Source organism: Rhinichthys klamathensis, unplaced genomic scaffold, assembly GCF_029890125.1.
Source record: "Rhinichthys klamathensis goyatoka isolate OS25496 unplaced genomic scaffold, OSU_Roscu_1.1 h1tg000054l_1, whole genome shotgun sequence".
NCBI classification, from domain to species: Eukaryota; Metazoa; Chordata; class Actinopteri; order Cypriniformes; family Leuciscidae; genus Rhinichthys; species Rhinichthys klamathensis.
This window is the reverse complement of record NW_026606599.1, coordinates 1,286,942-1,304,991: the sequence shown is the minus strand read 5'-3', so window position 1 is coordinate 1,304,991 and position 18,050 is coordinate 1,286,942. Positions and strand designations below refer to the sequence as shown.

At 39.6% G+C, this 18,050-nt stretch overlaps 1 protein-coding gene across 1 annotated transcript; it reads left to right on the top strand.

Moving 5' to 3' along the window:
* The first annotated feature begins 16,314 nt into the window (after positions 1 to 16,314).
* Positions 16,315 to 17,413, top strand: si:ch211-79h18.2 (uncharacterized). The gene is made up of 2 exons (XM_056248282.1): positions 16,315 to 16,405; positions 16,520 to 17,413. Exons 1-2 carry the CDS (start codon positions 16,325 to 16,327, stop codon positions 17,411 to 17,413), a joined length of 975 nt encoding a protein of 324 aa, XP_056104257.1. The 5' UTR covers positions 16,315 to 16,324.
* The last annotated feature ends 637 nt before the right edge of the window (positions 17,414 to 18,050 follow it).

The following is an 18,050-nucleotide window of genomic DNA, read 5'->3' as shown; positions in this document are numbered from 1 at the left end:
AAAATGCTATTTAAATGGTGACCAATTTTTTGACATATTATTACAATATACAAACTTAGTTGTAATTCTACAATAATTTTATTTTCCCTGATACATAATATATATCACACTGGTGAAGTCAATTATTTGATTAGTATGATTTTAGAAGCCAAAAGTTTTATTTAAAATCAATAAATCAAGTAAATACATTACTGTAGATTGGTAGCTGTCAGCTCTGTCCTGGAGACCCACCGCTCTGCACATTTTGTATGTCTCCCTTATCTGACACACTCCTAGCGAGCTGATGAACTGAATGACGTTTGTTAAATAATGAAGAAATACAAAATGCGCAAAGCAGTGGGTCGCCAGGATCAGAGTTGTGAACCAATGCTGTACACTACCACACTATCAGCTAGGAATAGCTACATTTATTTAAGGTGAGCATAGAGAGGTACTTAAATTGTGCAGTCCTTATGTTAACAGGTTTGTGGAAATTGTAAAAATAAGTTGCAGCTAAAATATTACAATAATAATTGAGAACACTTTATATAAAGATGTAAACTTCACTAAGATGAGGAATTAAACAAAACCTTACTTATTACATTATGACTTTTATGAGATATCATTGTCAACATATGTAGATAACTCTCTTTTGTGTTTGTGTGTAACAGAAAAACCATGGGTGACCAATTCAACAGACTCCAGAGACCTGAGTAAGTTTCATTATTATTATTATTATTATTATATTTATTATCTTGCCACATTTTATAATATTGCAAAAAAAACAAAAAAAAACATTTAAGGTTATATGCAAAGGGATACTTATTGTTACCTTGTATATAAAATATATAAAAACATATTTTATATACAGGGTAACAATAAGTATCCCTTTGCATATAACCTTAAATGTTTTCTTTTTTAAGGTACCTTATTACTTCATGTGTTCATAGACTGGAAACCGTTAACACTGCATGTTTCAAGTCAGTTTCTGGACTTGTAAAGGAAGGAATTGTCTCTCTCAGTAACATCTGCAAGTCCCTCTTGGATGCACATGTAGATCCCTCCACTGGCATGTGCTTCAATTACGAACAAATCAGGGAACATATTGAACAGTCTGACCAGTGCATGAAAAAGGCAGAAACAATGATTCATGAAAAGCTGGTATATTTGGATGAACGCATGGAGCAACTTATTAGAGAGAAACAAAATCTTGATCAGCAGAAGAACGAAAAATGCATGGATATGGATAAATCACAAGAGGAAATGAAGTCTGCTGAGGAATTATTACAAAATTCCAAAGCAGCTTTGGAACAGGCTGAAAAAAACGTAGAATCAGCTAAATATGCTGTACAAGTAATACAAGAAAGGATGAACACAGGTAAAGGTCTTGCAATTGCAGGTGGGGCACTGTTTGCAGTACCATTTATCGGATTGATACTTGGTAAGAAATTTACTTTTATCATCCTCCTGAATAGTACATCTTACCAATTGTAAAGCTATGCATTTATTTAAGACATTTCTGATCAGACAAGATTTCTTGGTTTTGCCTCTAGGTCCAATTTTTCTAACTGTGGGATTGGTTGAATTAAACCAGGCTAAAGATGTATTCAGTGCTGCTGAAAAGGAGCAACAAATGTGTGATTTGAAAGTGAAGGAGAGCACTGAAAAAGTGCTTGAATACAAGAACAAGATTGTTTGTGCACAGAGTGAAATTGAGAAGACCAATGAGGCACTGAAGAGGATTGAGGGGGCAATCAAAGGCATTCAAAATGATCTAGAGGATACTGACAATATTCAGCAAAAGGTCAGGAAAGCTGTGAGCCTTATGGGTGTTCTTAGTGGAAGTGTCAATGTAGTGGAGAAGCAAAGTAAACGTTTCATCCTCTGGGAGCCTATGGTAAAGACCATGGAAGATGTGATTAAGGCAGTAGTAAATATTGCAGAGAATCGGCTCATCTGTAGTGAGGGTCTACCAGGCCTCATACATACTTTGAGGGAGAATGTTGGAGGACTACGGGCTTTATGCAACTCACCCAGTAATTCTGAATATGACAGCTATTACTGATAGTCTCCATGTAACTCACATAACAAAGAATTATAAAAAAAAAAAAAAGTTTACTGATGTTTTCGAAACCACTGCAAGTAACTCTGGAAACTGTTGAAAATGATATTCATGTGTGAGTGTGACAGTGCCTTTATTAGCTGTTAAGCACACCATATCTGGCAAAACAGAGAAAGTATAACATCTGACATGTATTGTACAACTATACAGCTATATCAAATGCTTGCATGAATCACGCTACTAACATAAGTTAAATATGGAATAATGGATTACATGAGAATATTATTTACATCTTATTGATTTCTTGGGAAGATGGGAACCTTTCTATTCCCCTCTCTGCATATTTCAATGGAGCTTTTCTACATATTGCGTTCGTAATATGAATTAACCTCATTTCTAAATCATGAAAGGTGTGTGCAGGGCTCCAGACTGCGACCAAAATTTGAGAGTGTCCGACTGAATTTTACATCCAGTCGCACATGTGCGACCACGTGGAAGGGGCTTATCAATGAATCCGGAATGTGTGGCAGGCCAATGAGTGTGAGAAGAATAGGGAATGGCCACTGTAACTGGCTAATGTGTGGAGGGGGAGGGTCCTAGAGATAACCGAGCGCGCGTTTAAATGTCTGTGGGAAGGAGACGGAGACAACCTGCTGTGCGTCTGAGCAATGAACAAGCGAACTATTGACTCGTTCTTCCAACCTGCGGCTAGTGGGCCAGTTAAATTCACTTGCTGGCTTCTCAAATAATACATTACAACAGCGATAATAAAAAAAACGTGAACAAAACGATTAGTCTTTGTAAATACTGCCAAATCTCGAACATGACCTGTCATTTACGCCGTCATCTCCCGGGAGTTGATAGCGCACGAGCGCAGGCGTGACCTGAACTGCAGACATTACCATCGGTGTTTAAACTAAACTCATTTAAGTTTTGCCAATGTAAACATTCAAGAGCAAGAGGCGAAAGTGAACTCGAGTCTAGAAGATTTGTGCGCGCGCGTGTGTGTAGGCGAGTCATCTCAGACAGCGCACAAATATTGAGTTCTCTTTCAAGTCTTGCACTTGAATGGACAAATGCACACAAAAAGTATGTAAACATGTCCATCTTTCTGAGTATCCTAGCAGACATAGTCTGTTATGCTTTAAGTGATTTTATATGGTCAAGAAAGACACTCACAGTATCGTGTAGGCCTACTGAATCAGCTCTGAATTGAATAGCTTTTGTAACTTTAAAAAGGATTAATCTTTAATTTATATGGTCAAATATGCAATGTTATTTTACATTTGATTATTTCATTCAATTTCTGTATCTGAAAACTAATGTTGGACCTACCTGAAAAGCGTTTATTTTATTAGGCCTATGTAACCGTTTCCCAACGCCAAGGGTTAATAACCACACTCCGGAGGAGCCGACACCAAAGGCACCAATCAGGCAAGACAGCAAGTAATGTAAAAACTCTTCTTTTTATTTATTAATTAATAACACTTAAAACAGCAATGGAATGACTTATGGTTCCTTTTCTTCACTCCCGGATGTCCCAGCTCGTAGAATAGCTGCGGATCGAGCGCAACAGTCAGCAGCTTCTCCTTCAGAAGGATGATTCACAGGATCTCTCCGTTCACAGAATGACAGCAGATTGAACACAGTAGTCAGCAGACTCACTTTAGAAGGATGATTCACAGGATCTCTCAGTTCACAGAACGACAGCAGATTGAACACAGCAGTCAGCAGACTCACTTCAGAAGGATGATTCACAGGATCTCTCCGTTCACAGAATGACAGCAGATTGAACACAGTAGTCAGCAGACTCACTTTAGAAGGATGATTCACAGGATCTCTCCGTTCACAGAACGACAGCAGATTGAACACAGAAGTCAGCAGACTCACTTCAGAAGGATGATTCACAGGATCTCTCCGTTCACAGAATGACAGCAGATTGAACACAGAAGTCAGCAGACTCACTTCAGAAGGATGATTCACAGGATCTCTCCGTTCACAGAATGACAGCAGATTGAACACAGTAGTCAGCAGACTCACTTCAGAAGGATGATTCACAGGATCTCTCAGTTCACAGAACGACAGCAGATTGAACACAGAAGTCAGCAGACTCACTTCAGAAGGATGATTCACAGGATCTCTCAGTTCACAGAACGACAGCAGATTGAACACAGCAGTCAGCAGACTCACTTTAGAAGGATGATTCACAGGATCTCTCCGTTCACAGAACGACAGCAGATTGAACACAGAAGTCAGCAGACTCACTTCAGAAGGATGATTCACAGGATCTCTCCGTTCACAGAATGACAGCAGATTGAACACAGAAGTCAGCAGACTCACTTCAGAAGGATGATTCACAGGATCTCTCCGTTCACAGAATGACAGCAGATTGAACACAGTAGTCAGCAGACTCACTTCAGAAGGATGATTCACAGGATCTCTCAGTTCACAGAACGACAGCAGATTGAACACAGAAGTCAGCAGACTCACTTCAGAAGGATGATTCACAGGATCTCTCCGTTCACAGAATGACAGCAGATTGAACACAGAAGTCAGCAGACTCACTTCAGAAGGATGATTCACAGGATCTCTCCGTTCACAGAATGACAGCAGATTGAACACAGAAGTCAGCAGACTCACTTCAGAAGGATGATTCACAGGATCTCTCCGTTTACAGAACGACAGCAGATTGAACACAGAAGTCAGCAGACTTACTTCAGAAGGATGATTCACAGGATCTCTCAGTTCGCAGAACGACAGCAGATTGAACACAGAAGTCGGCAGACTCACTTCAGAAGGATGATTCACAGGATCTCTCCGTTCACAGAATGACAGCAGATTGAACACAGTAGTCAGCAGACTCACTTCAGAAGGATGATTCACAGGATCTCTCAGTTCACAGAATGACAGCAGATTGAACACAGAAGTCAGCAGACTCACTTCAGAAGGATGATTCACAGGATCTCTCAGAATGACAGCAGGTTGAACACAGAAGTCAGCAGACTCACTTCAGAAGGATGATTCACAGGATCTCTCAGTTCGCAGAACGACAGCAGATTGAACACAGAAGTCAGCAGACTCACTTCAGAAGGATGATTCACAGGATCTCTCAGTTCGCAGAACGACAGCAGATTGAACACAGAAGTCAGCAGACTCACTTCAGAAGGATGATTCACAGGATCTCTCAGTTCGCAGAACGACAGCAGATTGAACACAGAAGTCAGCAGACTCACTTCAGAAGGATGATTCACAGGATCTCTCAGAATGACAGCAGGTTGAACACAGAAGTCAGCAGACTCACTTCAGAAGGATGATTCACAGGATCTCTCAGTTCACAGAACGACAGCAGATTGAACACAGAAGTCAGCAGACTCACTTCAGAAGGATGATTCACAGGATCTCTCCGTTCACAGAATGACAGCAGATTGAACACAGTAGTCAGCAGACTCACTTCAGAAGGATGATTCACAGGATCTCTCAGAATGACAGCAGGTTGAACACAGAAGTCAGCAGACTCACTTCAGAAGGATGATTCACAGGATCTCTCAGTTCGCAGAACGACAGCAGATTGAACACAGAAGTCAGCAGACTCACTTCAGAAGGATGATTCACAGGATCTCTCAGTTCGCAGAACGACAGCAGATTGAACACAGAAGTCAGCAGACTCACTTCAGAAGGATGATTCACAGGATCTCTCAGTTCGCAGAACGACAGCAGATTGAACACAGAAGTCAGCAGACTCACTTCAGAAGGATGATTCACAGGATCTCTCAGAATGACAGCAGGTTGAACACAGAAGTCAGCAGACTCACTTCAGAAGGATGATTCACAGGATCTCTCAGTTCACAGAACGACAGCAGATTGAACACAGAAGTCAGCAGACTCACTTCAGAAGGATGATTCACAGGATCTCTCAGTTCACAGAACGACAGCAGATTGAACACAGCAGTCAGCAGCTTCTCCTTCAGAAGGATGATTCACAGGATCTCTCCGTTCACAGAATGACAGCAGATTGAACACAGTAGTCAGCAGACTCACTTCAGAAGGATGATTCACAGGATCTCTCAGAATGACAGCAGGTTGAACACAGTAGTCAGCAGACTCACTTCAGAAGGATGATTCACAGGATCTCTCAGTTCGCAGAACGACAGCAGATTGAACACAGCAGTCAGCAGACTCACTTCAGAAGGATGATTCACAGGATCTCTCAGTTCGCAGAACGACAGCAGATTGAACACAGAAGTCAGCAGACTCACTTCAGAAGGATGATTCACAGGATCTCTCAGTTCGCAGAACGACAGCAGATTGAACACAGTAGTCAGCAGACTCACTTCAGAAGGATGATTCACAGGATCTCTCCGTTCACAGAATGACAGCAGATTGAACACAGAAGTCAGCAGACTCACTTCAGAAGGATGATTCACAGGATCTCTCAGTTCACAGAATGACAGCAGATTGAACACAGAAGTCAGCAGACTCACTTCAGAAGGATGATTCACAGGATCTCTCAGTTCGCAGAACGACAGCAGATTGAACACAGTAGTCAGCAGACTCACTTCAGAAGGATGATTCACAGGATCTCTCCGTTCACAGAATGACAGCAGATTGAACACAGAAGTCAGCAGACTCACTTCAGAAGGATGATTCACAGGATCTCTCCGTTCACAGAATGACAGCAGATTGAACACAGTAGTCAGCAGACTCACTTCAGAAGGATGATTCCGGAACCTGGACACAACTTCACAATCGACAGATCAGGTTTAACTCTTGATGTCCCACTGGTTAGGCTTCCCCGAACAAAGATGATAGAGTGAGGGTAATGATTTGGTCTCCCACACTCGTGCGTGCATCAATACTATAACTCTTTACACGTGCTCACTTCACACTTTCAGACACTGCAATGCCACATCACCTCTCGTGAACAACAGGCCTTCACTCCATCTTTGCAGGGTCAGACAATCCACAGATGGCTTTTCGCATGGGGGTATCAGGTTTCAAGAACGATCCTATAAAGCCCAGTTCCTTCTTTGGATCCCTGAGACTCACAATGAGAGAAACAACACACACTGCCAGCGCAAGTCAGTATTCAAAAATGTTCTTGGTAAGTCTTCATAACATCACCCTTTCGTACGTTGATGAAAAGTGCACTTAACTTCTCTCCTTGATAACAGCATAGATCCTCAGCACGGCCCTTAACCTGTTAACCGTCACCAGTGCGTGGACGCTCTGAAGCGTTTTTTTTTTTAATAGTTCAAAGTTACTATTATATTTAATGTTATTAACTTGACAAACTATACATCATTAAAACGATATAAGACTCAAGTTTCAGTATTTGATCACTATTGTATTCTGAATAACTTACAGTGACAGTTATGTCTTAATTTGTGTCAGGAGTTATGAAATTAAAAAATGAGTCGTTACCTTTAATATGAATTATGAGCCTCAGCCGGTCTCATTCAGAAAAAAACTCCCGTGCGATCGTCATGACAGTGCTTGACAAAACAACGTCCCTCGGGGCTTTTAGCTCAAACATGTGCAGATGTGGAGAAATATTGATAGATTCTCATAAGTTTACATCAGATTTCTATAGACAGGAATAATATTTATTGAATTTATACCCAAATGCGTCGATGTAATCATTTTGAGCGCTGTATACTCTGATGTAACGTTACTGTGTTATCAATTCATACTGAAAGTGAGGGCGCTGTTTGCACATAAAGTCCATATATGGATCACATGAAGAAGAGCCATAATCATGTGACATTCAGGAAGTCCTGCCACAACAAAGCTATCCGAGATCGCTGTAAAGTGCATATAAAGATGTTTTGAAGACAATAAACATGATTGCAATGATATTTGATTTACCTGTGTTCTTCGAGTCATGTCAGGTATTTTCATAATAATAGATTATATGTATAATGTAATGCTAATCGAGATAGACTTTCAAATTGTGCAGAATTCAATAAAATAATATATTTTCTATCTGATTTTTTTATCTGAAGCCAAATCAGATTACAGAAAGTTATTTAAAACACTCGTCTTGCGCTATAAAGTAAGTTTGGAAGACAAACATAGTTTTATTCTCATAAATTGTCGTGTATTGATGGTGTGCTAAGCTAACATGCTAGCTAGTACTGAGCACCTGCTACCTAACTTCGGTGTAATTTTTATGATTTTTTTCTAAATAAGAATGCTTACTAAAATGTTTCGTTTTTCAAAAAGGGCATTTGATACAGTTTCACTGTGAAGTGAGAACTTTTATAAAAGAAATGAGGGATTGAAACAGTGTGAATTGCTAGTCGTTAGTGATTATAATGCAGACAAAAGAAAAGCATATTTAGAGCAATAACCAGGCTGGAGAGGTGTGAATATGTGCAGGGGAGACTGAGACTGAATGGGGCTCGTTTTTGCATCACAAAACAATAGAGGCAATAGACTGAATAGATGCTTATAAGATGACAATAAACACCAGTCTAATCAAAATAAAGTCATATGACATGATCTTGAAAAACATTGAACTAAATACAGAGTTTTAGACTTATCATCTTCAGATTTTAAATATAACTTGGCCAGACATGTGGCTTTAGCTGCAGTGCATTTCTAGATTGCTACAATGCCAACTTCAATTTTATTTTCATGAAGATGTTTCATAAAAATAAATGTATAATAACTTTACAAAACTTTGAAGCTATTTATAACTATTTTTTTTCATTATGACAATAATTAATTCTACATTTACAATAAACTTCCAGGTGTCAGCTTTCAAATGAGATCTTACTTGTGCTTTTAGTACAAAGGGTTCATGAACTGTATCTGTTTCAGTTTGGGAATGCCATATCTGGGGATTTTTCAAAAATGGGGTTGCAGGTTAACCCTCTGGGGACCAGAGTGTTTTTGGGGCCCTTGGGATGTTTTGACATGCACTGACATTTGTGCTTTTTTCAGTTATTTATAAACATGTTAATGGCAAAGGTGTAAATTCACTCTATATAGCACAAACTTGGCTACCATGAGATCTGAGCAACATGTATGTACATGTTTGTATTTTTAATAGAATAATGTTTATGCGTGGTTATTGAAAAAAATAAAAATGAAAGTTGCTGAAATAAGACCACAAAACACATATTGATTATTTCTTCACAAGACTTTTGAAAATTGTATCACATAGCCTAGAATATTTGCTCCAAAACTATGTGAGAATCATCCTGACTACTCATTCAGATAAGTCAATAAAGTCTTTTACATTTTTAATGACGTGTTTTGTTTGAGAAAGCTTTATGCAGGAGGCTTGATCTCTCATTAATATGTATGGCATTCCACACCTGAGAAAGACAAAGACCCTCCCATAATGGCCCTATTAGGTGCTATCAGGCCATATCATTACAGGAGCCTTGCACAAAGAATGAGGAGATTTAAAAAAGAATGGCTTTTAGATTGTTTGGATATTATAAGGAAAATACAGGGTGCATACGTCTGGACACTTCTATCACACACCCTTCACCATATAGACATGGTTTTATTTCAGTTCAAAGTTAGAGTTGGAAACATCTTGAAAAGAAAATTGTCTTTCTCCATAAATGTCTTAGTTTGATCATACATATTTCAAAGTTGAGGATTCATTATTTTGATATAGCTTGAACAAACACTATAACATCTTAGTTGATTAGTTTATTGACAAAACATACTATATATTTAACATATGAGCAGAAACTCCTAAAAAAGCTTATTTGATGTCTATTTTAGAGTAAAAACTTTATCCAAAACGAGTCAACGAAATGTTGTCTGTTATTTAGTCTGTAACAGTGCGTATCTGTGCGTTCATTCATTCATTCACACACACACACACAAACTGTGTGACACAAACATGATTCACATTTAACAGTATGCTATTTTTCCGTTTACAGACACTACGTTATTCTATATCGCGATTAGAACAAAGCACTTGCAAAAAACACTTACTTCTCAGCTGAATCTGTTCATCCTCGAAGTGAAAATAACCCAGTGGTAAATGTCCCAGGATTGTTCCACATATAGCCGCGCAAGACGACAGTAGATTAATCTGACTAAAAAATAATGTGTGTTTTCAGAGTTCATGGGCGTTAACGCGTCTCAATGTGTTGCTTCACATATTTGCGTTTGAATAGCGCGTGCTCTCCGTGGGCGTGTCACATTACCAGAGATAATCAGCTGAGAGAACGATAATGAGATGGGCTGACACGTCTCTCTTTTTATATAGATGACATAAACGGAGAATAATAATTTTAGTTTTGAATCGGATCATTTAAAAGTACAAACTCAAATGATTTAAAAGATATATTGCTTATGGCTGGGTGAATAGTATTAGCTGAGTTGTGTTGAAGATTAGAGACGTGCTCCAGAAAAAAAGTTCACGGTGACCGAGAGGCAGAACGCACACCCTGTTTATTTTCTTTATTTTACAAAAGCACAATATTTTATTTCGATTGTATGTGGGCACATAAAAAAGTAGACATTTAACAGATTATTTTCTCATATTTCTTAACTCTATATGAACAGAAATGATGGTAGTACTTTAAGTCTATTTTTCTGCTATGTGAAAAAAAACGAGCAAAACGCGCCGGCGCGTTTCTGGTCCCCAGAGGGTTAACAGGTTAATCACTGTGTCCTCTCAGTCCCATGTGTCAATCACTCACCCGTCTTCAATGCACAAACATCCCCACAATTTATATTCGCTGCGGTTGCTGCTTTCTGTTGTCTGCTGACAAGAACGCCAAGGGGAACCCAACGTGAAAACCAAGCACCAAGAACCAACACCCTATGTCTTCAAACTTCTCCTTAAATATCCTCCTCCTGCATGTGCTCACTGATAACAGCCTGATTGGTGTCCGCAGCTGGCGCTCGTCAATGCCGGCGGCCATGACAGGTCACCGGAACCGGCCCGGTGTTACACCGGAAATCGCTCCCCCGTGCAACAAATCCCGGTTCTAAAGTTCCTATTTCTCACCCGGTGACACCTATATTTGCTCTATTGTATTTATTTGTGCTTTTGCTTGTGGTTAGATTATTTGTTCATATTTTCTTTATTTTATTTGACAGTAGTCTTTTTTTCCCTGAACTTAGCACATACCGAATCATACCTAAACCGTGAACCTAAACCGTGATACAAACTGAACCGTGAGCTATTGAAACGTTGCAGCTAGTACAGTGTCACAGTCGGAAGATGATTCAGAGAGAGAGGTTTTTGTGGCGAAAAAAGGCCAAACCCACCATTTGCCGACAGTGCAGGCACTTCACAGTTTAAACACAATACGCTAGTTAAACACAATCTTAGCCTCAAGCATAGAGTATGTGGTGACATGTTAATAAATCAAAAAGCAATGCCACTGGTTGCTTTTAGAAGACAATAGGTTGTAACGCTAAATCAGAGCGCAAAGGCATTGTAATTTCTGCATCTATTATCAAAGTATTAACTAGTAATACACTGGAAATTAGTAGAAATGTGAATATTTGGTTAGTATGTTGATTTACGGTGTGTGCTCCTAAATTTTCTGGTTGTGCCCCTAAAATTTTCAGTTGGGGGCCACTGTGCTCCTAGTGAAAAAAGTTAGTCTGGAGCCCTGTGTGTGTCATTTTTAAATGTTAAAATACTACAGGGAGCATTGCATAAATTGTGAACTTTTATCTTTGAAGTTTGAATGATTTTTCTCATAAATCAATATTTCATTAGGTGATACAAAATATATGTTTGTTTTATTGTTTGTATTACAGCATATGTAACAAGAATTAATGAGCAATGTAGCAATTTGTTTCCCTATCTTTATAGTAATTTACTTTAAAGGGGTCATATAATGCCATTTTTGTACAAGCTAATATGATTCTTTAGAGTCTAAATTAAAAGTTTGTAATATACTTTAATTGAAAATTCTCATTAGTATTGTAAGAAAACACTTATTTTACCTGGTCAAAAACAGCTCTGTTTTCAGCACGCCGTTTCAGTGCATATGACTTTAAATGATAATGAGTTTTGCTCACCCCGCCTCTCTGTTCTGTGTACACCGTTTGTAACACAATACCATAACGCGTTGTTCATTATAAACGTGGGATTATGAATTATATTGAGAACGTCGTACATAGAAAACATGCCGTAATGTACCCTGAGTGTAAACCTTAGACGCATTCATTGTGAAGCGTGCATCTAGCGATTTGCAAAGATTAATATAAATATTAAAGATTAATAAAACGATACACTCACTTCAGTTATTTTGGAGGTTCAGCAGGAACATGAATAGTTGGTACTTCTTAGCAAAACCAGCTTTATACTGACCCTCCTCGTTTATAAGCAGTCTGGTGTGTGAAATAATTCGCGCAAACATGAACGCATTGACGTTGCTCGTGGGAATATTCCCTTCGAAAACAAAACTCAGCCACTGCGTCTTCAGCGGTTCGGATTTAGGAACATTAAAATGACTGCTGTGTTCGTTATTGCACCCAAGAACAGAACACCACAATCGCTTAGACGCCATTCTGCTCATAGACAGTGCTCCAGCATATCAACAATGACCGCGCCGGTCCGCGCTGACTATGATTGACAGCTCTCACGAGCTAGGGCGGGTCTGTGTTGAAACCGGCTGTCAATCAACGTAGGAGCCGTAGGAGGGGCGTCCGTTTTATTGACGTCACAAAAACGAACGGCTCAATTTGAGGCAGGGGAACACATATAAGGAGATTAAAACAAAAACACTGGATGGATTTGTATCATTATATGATGTTTGTGTACAGGCACTGCCAACACACATTTCAGTACAATCAACTTGTAAAAGTGCATGTACCATTATATGACCCCTTTAAAAAAATATACTGTATACACAATATAAAAAAAATCCAGAAGCAATTGTGAAGCAGGAAAAGAAAAATTATATATCTTACTTATGTCTTACCTTTTACTTAAGTTGTATCATTTGCTTGTGTTTTATCATTTAACCATTCAGAACTTAAATATCATTTAATCAAATGTAATCATCATATTTTAAGAAATCAATATTATCATGTTGATGTGGTTCTCATTACTATAATTTTGATGTGTTTTTCATTATTATCATTTGAAGTGTGTTTAAATGCTTTCCTTTTATTAATCTTTATGTCTCAAATGTAGCTGATTAACTTTTAGGGTGAAATTATGTACTTGCTGTTTAAACTGTCTAAAAGAGTTCAAAAGTCTGTAAGTTTCCACTAGACAGACCACAAAGGGTTTACAATATCTTAGGATAAATTGACAAACTGATGGTATCTTAGCTGAACATCTTGCAGATAGGACATGTTTTGCAGTTGTTCTGTATTGTGTATTGTATTAAGATTAACAACTTTCTGACACCTCAAGGGTGCCAGACAATGTGTGTACGGCCCCCCTGTCCTGGTGTGAAACCACAAGAGATCGATATGTCTCTTGCGTTCGTGCCGACTCAATGTGATAGGAAAAGAGGAACTTAGTCCGGTGCTTAGAAGCATCTGCATAAGAGGGATAATATTTTCTGTAATTGTCAGTCTCAACCTGGACGAGACCCTGCTCCTTTGCAATGTGAATAAATAATAAATGTACAAATGAATAAACTAATTGTGTTCTGTACTGTTGTGTTGTACAGTGAGGGACTGTCGCAGTTTTGGGGGATATGCTTCGATCAACACAAGCAGTCTTATGAGTTCATAGTCAAGGATCGTGTAGGAATATGGTAATAAATTAAAATATGAAAATACATTACGGTTATTGAGGAACAGTCAGTTGAAGTGCTTGTGAACTGGGGATTAATACTGAAATTGAACATGCACAAAACTACATATGTAAATATTCGTATTATGATTTATTCTTATCAAAGAAGCGAATGACACTGGAGCTGCACAAGGGGTTCGCACTATTTTTGACTCAGAATATGAAGCAGTCACAGGGTTGTGTGTGAAAACGAAGCTTCGGACGTCACAGCCCTTAAGAAAAATAAGTTTATTCAAGTGTGCTATTAGTATACTTCTTTTAAACTAAAAATAAGAAAGTAAATTTTCAGTCTACATTTTATGTACTTCTCAGAAATATACTTCAAATTCCACTGAAGTGTACTTGACTTATACTAAAAGAAAAGTCTAAGTATATTTGGCCTCTACTTGTTGATCGAGATATACTTAAAGGTATAATTAATTATACTAAGTATTCTTGGCTTGTAGGCTACTTGTGTTTACTATTTTGATTGAGTAGCTTATTAAATACTTGTTTAAAAACATAATATTACACTACTTTTTTAAAACATAATATTACACACTGTCTTACAGATGGTACTCAACCAGAATAATACTTTTACCGCCGCCGTGCGGGTGTGTATTTGCTGCCTTTTACCGCTAAGAGGCGCTACAATCACAGACTTTGCAAAGTGTCAGTTTATTCTCTCTTTTGCGTAATCTGCCGCCGCGCCGCGGCTGATTGAGAGCAAATGAAAGCTGGTGGCAAATCAATTCAAATGAAACATTGAATGAATTCATAATCACAATACTGAAATTACTGAAATTAAATTCAATAAATTGAATAATGAAAAAAAATTCAATATAAAACATTGCAATAGAAAAACATTAGGCCACATCAATGAGGCTTTGTAAGAGCATAAGACATAGATTTGGAAGTATTCAGACGTTAGCTCTGTGGTCAACGCAACAGCATGAGCCTCTCGGAGCTTCAAGCGATCTGAGATCGAATCTCAGTGTTCATGATTTTCCGTTCTTGATGCTTAAATATGTATCTGTTTATTAAAGTCAAGCATCTTGTTTAATTATCAATTGTACATCACTACATACATTTGCTACATTCCAGTTGATGTCAAGATCACTTGCAAAGATGACACATCTGATGAAGGAAGACTGTCAGCCGATCGCACCAGAAAATTAAGATGATGAAGCTTGTCTTTAATCTGCTAAATTATTATTTTTTGTGTGAATTGAGATGACTGACAGTGATACCCGGCCAAAGCAACGGAAGCCATTTTTCAATGATCGAACAAATTAGAAAAATACTTTCAATACAGTATTGCTTTCAATTAAAAAAAATAAACGAAAATGTATAAGAAAAATAAAATTAATTAAGTTTGAAAACCCTTCGTACATTTCAAGGTATAAATAAAGTGTCGGGACAGTTTATTAATTTAAAACAGTGTTGCATCGATAGAGTTTTGAAATGCAAAATAAGAAACACAGAATCTTATTCTTGCAACATTTTTAATTTCTATTGTCAAAGAAATTGCAGCTAAGTTAAAAAATAGCGTTGCTTCAGTTAAATTGCATAGTGTTGCTTCAGGGTAACATACCCATTTTACCTCATATTCTCAGGCTTACAAAATCATACACCAAAAAAAACTGGAGGAAGTATGAAAAGCCAATAGAATGCTTGTATTTGATTTCATGACTTGTCAAACCCCTTTTTCAATGTCTTTTCCTCACCTGCACTCACATGCTGCAGCCATGTTTTTTCAGCTCCACAAAACTTTGAAAAAGTAACATTTTCCTTAGGATTTCCATGAAATAAAAAATATTTCCACAATTTTGGTTAAGTTCTGATTTAATTTTACTCTGTTGATTATGTTTTCATTGAATATTAATTTTGTAAATGGGTAAAATAGCTATGCCTCAAAGCAACAATATGCAACAGTGGAATGAGAATTCCCTGTTTTCATGCTAGTTAGCAATACAATATTATCATCAATAGGTTCAGGTTTAGACCTGAAAAAAAGACGGGGCGCAATTGCACCTCTACCGGGGGTGGCCCCAGTCCGCTTGGACCGCATAGACCACTGGTCTGTCTACAGTGAAAACAGAGGGAGGTGTAAATATCCTGGATGTAATGACATAATCAAGTGCATGAAATGTGACGTGTTTCTGTGTCACACTCCTGACAAAAACTGTTTCTTCTCATTTCACACACAGTAACCTAAGATGAAGAAGTGGCTCATCCATGATTTATGTGTTAATACTGAATGCTCCACCAGTGTTTGTTCTTTAGTCTGTTTTAGACTACACAAATTAGTTCCCTTTCCAGGGAACTTCGAGCTGCGTTTGAGACGCGGTGGGAACGCCCTGCGTGAATACGTCATGAAGCACATGTAAAATCAGTCCAATGGAAGCCTGAAACGTCATGGGTAACGTCATAGACCAGGAAACTATAAAGCACCCCTGAAATCAGACCGCGCCAGATTCTGAACCTTCAGCAAGCGCTCTCTGTGAATCTGTCCTTGTCTATTTATTGTTGTCTGTCAAGCCCAATATATATTTATTACCATGGCGAGCAAGCAAGATTTTAGACGTTGTGTTGTTCCCTGCCCTCGTTATATCACGGGTGGGGACACACATCAGCTTTGTGTTGCTTGTTTGGGAGTGGAGCATGCCCAGTCAGTTCTCGAGGGAGCTGATTGTGTGCATTGCATGAGTTTGTCTATGAAAACTCTCTGCTCTCGCCGGGCGTTCTTTGAGGAGGACAGTTCGGTTCGCGTTCCCCGAGGTGCGGGTCCCGCTGCTGCCGAGGCACAGCGGAGGCTTTCATCTTGGGGATCGCATATGGATTTAGTAGCGGGGTTTGAGACGGGCCCCGCCCTTTCTCAACCCTTACCTGCTGGATCCGGTGTCTCTGCCCAGGAAGGAGCCCGCGCTGCGGCTTCTCCTTCCCAGGTTGAGGCACCAATGTTGCGGCTATCCAGTTCTGAGGAACTGGATGTCGTTGATATGGGTGATTATGAGTGTTCGCCAGCTCATACCCCTGCTGATGAGGAGCTTTTGGAGGTTTTATCTCGTGCTGTTGCTAAATTAAATATTGAATGGCCAGCTGATGATTTTGAAGTTGATTCTAGAAAAAGTCTGTTAGATGAACGATTTCTTCCATCTAGATCACGACCTCCACGTCGGGAACTCCCGTTTTTTCCCAATCTCCACACCGAGGTGTCGAGATCGTGGAATAAACCGGCGTCTTTCAGAGTGTATAATCCACAAACTAATAACTATAGTAAAGTTCAAGGGATTGATCACCATAGTTATATGACGATGCCTCGTGCGGAAGAGACGCTTGCGAGCTATCTTTCCCCCGAGTCAGCGTCATCACTGAAAGCCCCGACGTTACCCACCAAGCCATTAAAAAATACTTCATTGTTGGTGGGTAAAGCGTATTCGGCATCAGGTCAGGCCGCGGCATGCTTACACACAATGGCAATATTACAAGCATACCAGGCTGACCTGCTGAGGGACATGGATAATTGTGAGGAAGTTAGTGCTGACGCAATTCGAGAGTTGCGTCGCACGACAGATCTATCTCTCCGGGCCACCAAGGAGACGGCCAAATCTGGCCACAGAGCGGCATTTATGGTTAAATCTGACTGATATTAAAGACAAAGATAGGTCTGTTCTTCTGGACGCGCCGCTTTCACCTACAAGTCTGTTCGGCGACGCTATAAATTGTGTCGTTGATAGGTTTCAAGAAAGTAAAAAACAAGCGGCTGCGTTTCAGAGGTTTCTTCCTCGCCGGTCCAGTGTCCCCGAGGTTGCTCGTAATATAAAGTCTGAGCAGCCTCGACCGTCTACGAGCTCCGCCTTCCATAGATTCCAGCAAAAGCAGAGCGTCGCCGCTCGGGCGCCTCCACGATCTGGGGTTCCTGAGTGGCGGTCACAGTCTAAGCCTGTTAGAGGTAGACAGGATCGGAGGACTGTTATCACTAAGAGAGCTTGGACTAAGAAGAAGTCCTGACGCCAAGGCCGTCAGACATCTGAGGGTGGTCCCCTCCAGGGAGGAATGATTCCGAGGAACCGTCCCTCTTTGGCGCCCTCCGGGGGGCGATTCTCCGAGGAGAGTCGCAGGTTTGCCACTTCGGTTGTTCCCTGCCGGTTCGCCGTTTCAGGGCACCAAGGTGTCAGAGTCCCCGTACAATCCTCTGAGGAGGGTTGTAGAACGGTCAGTTCGGTTGTTCCCTGCCGGTTCGCCGCTTCAGGGCGCCGAAATGATTGTTCAATCAAATCCAGA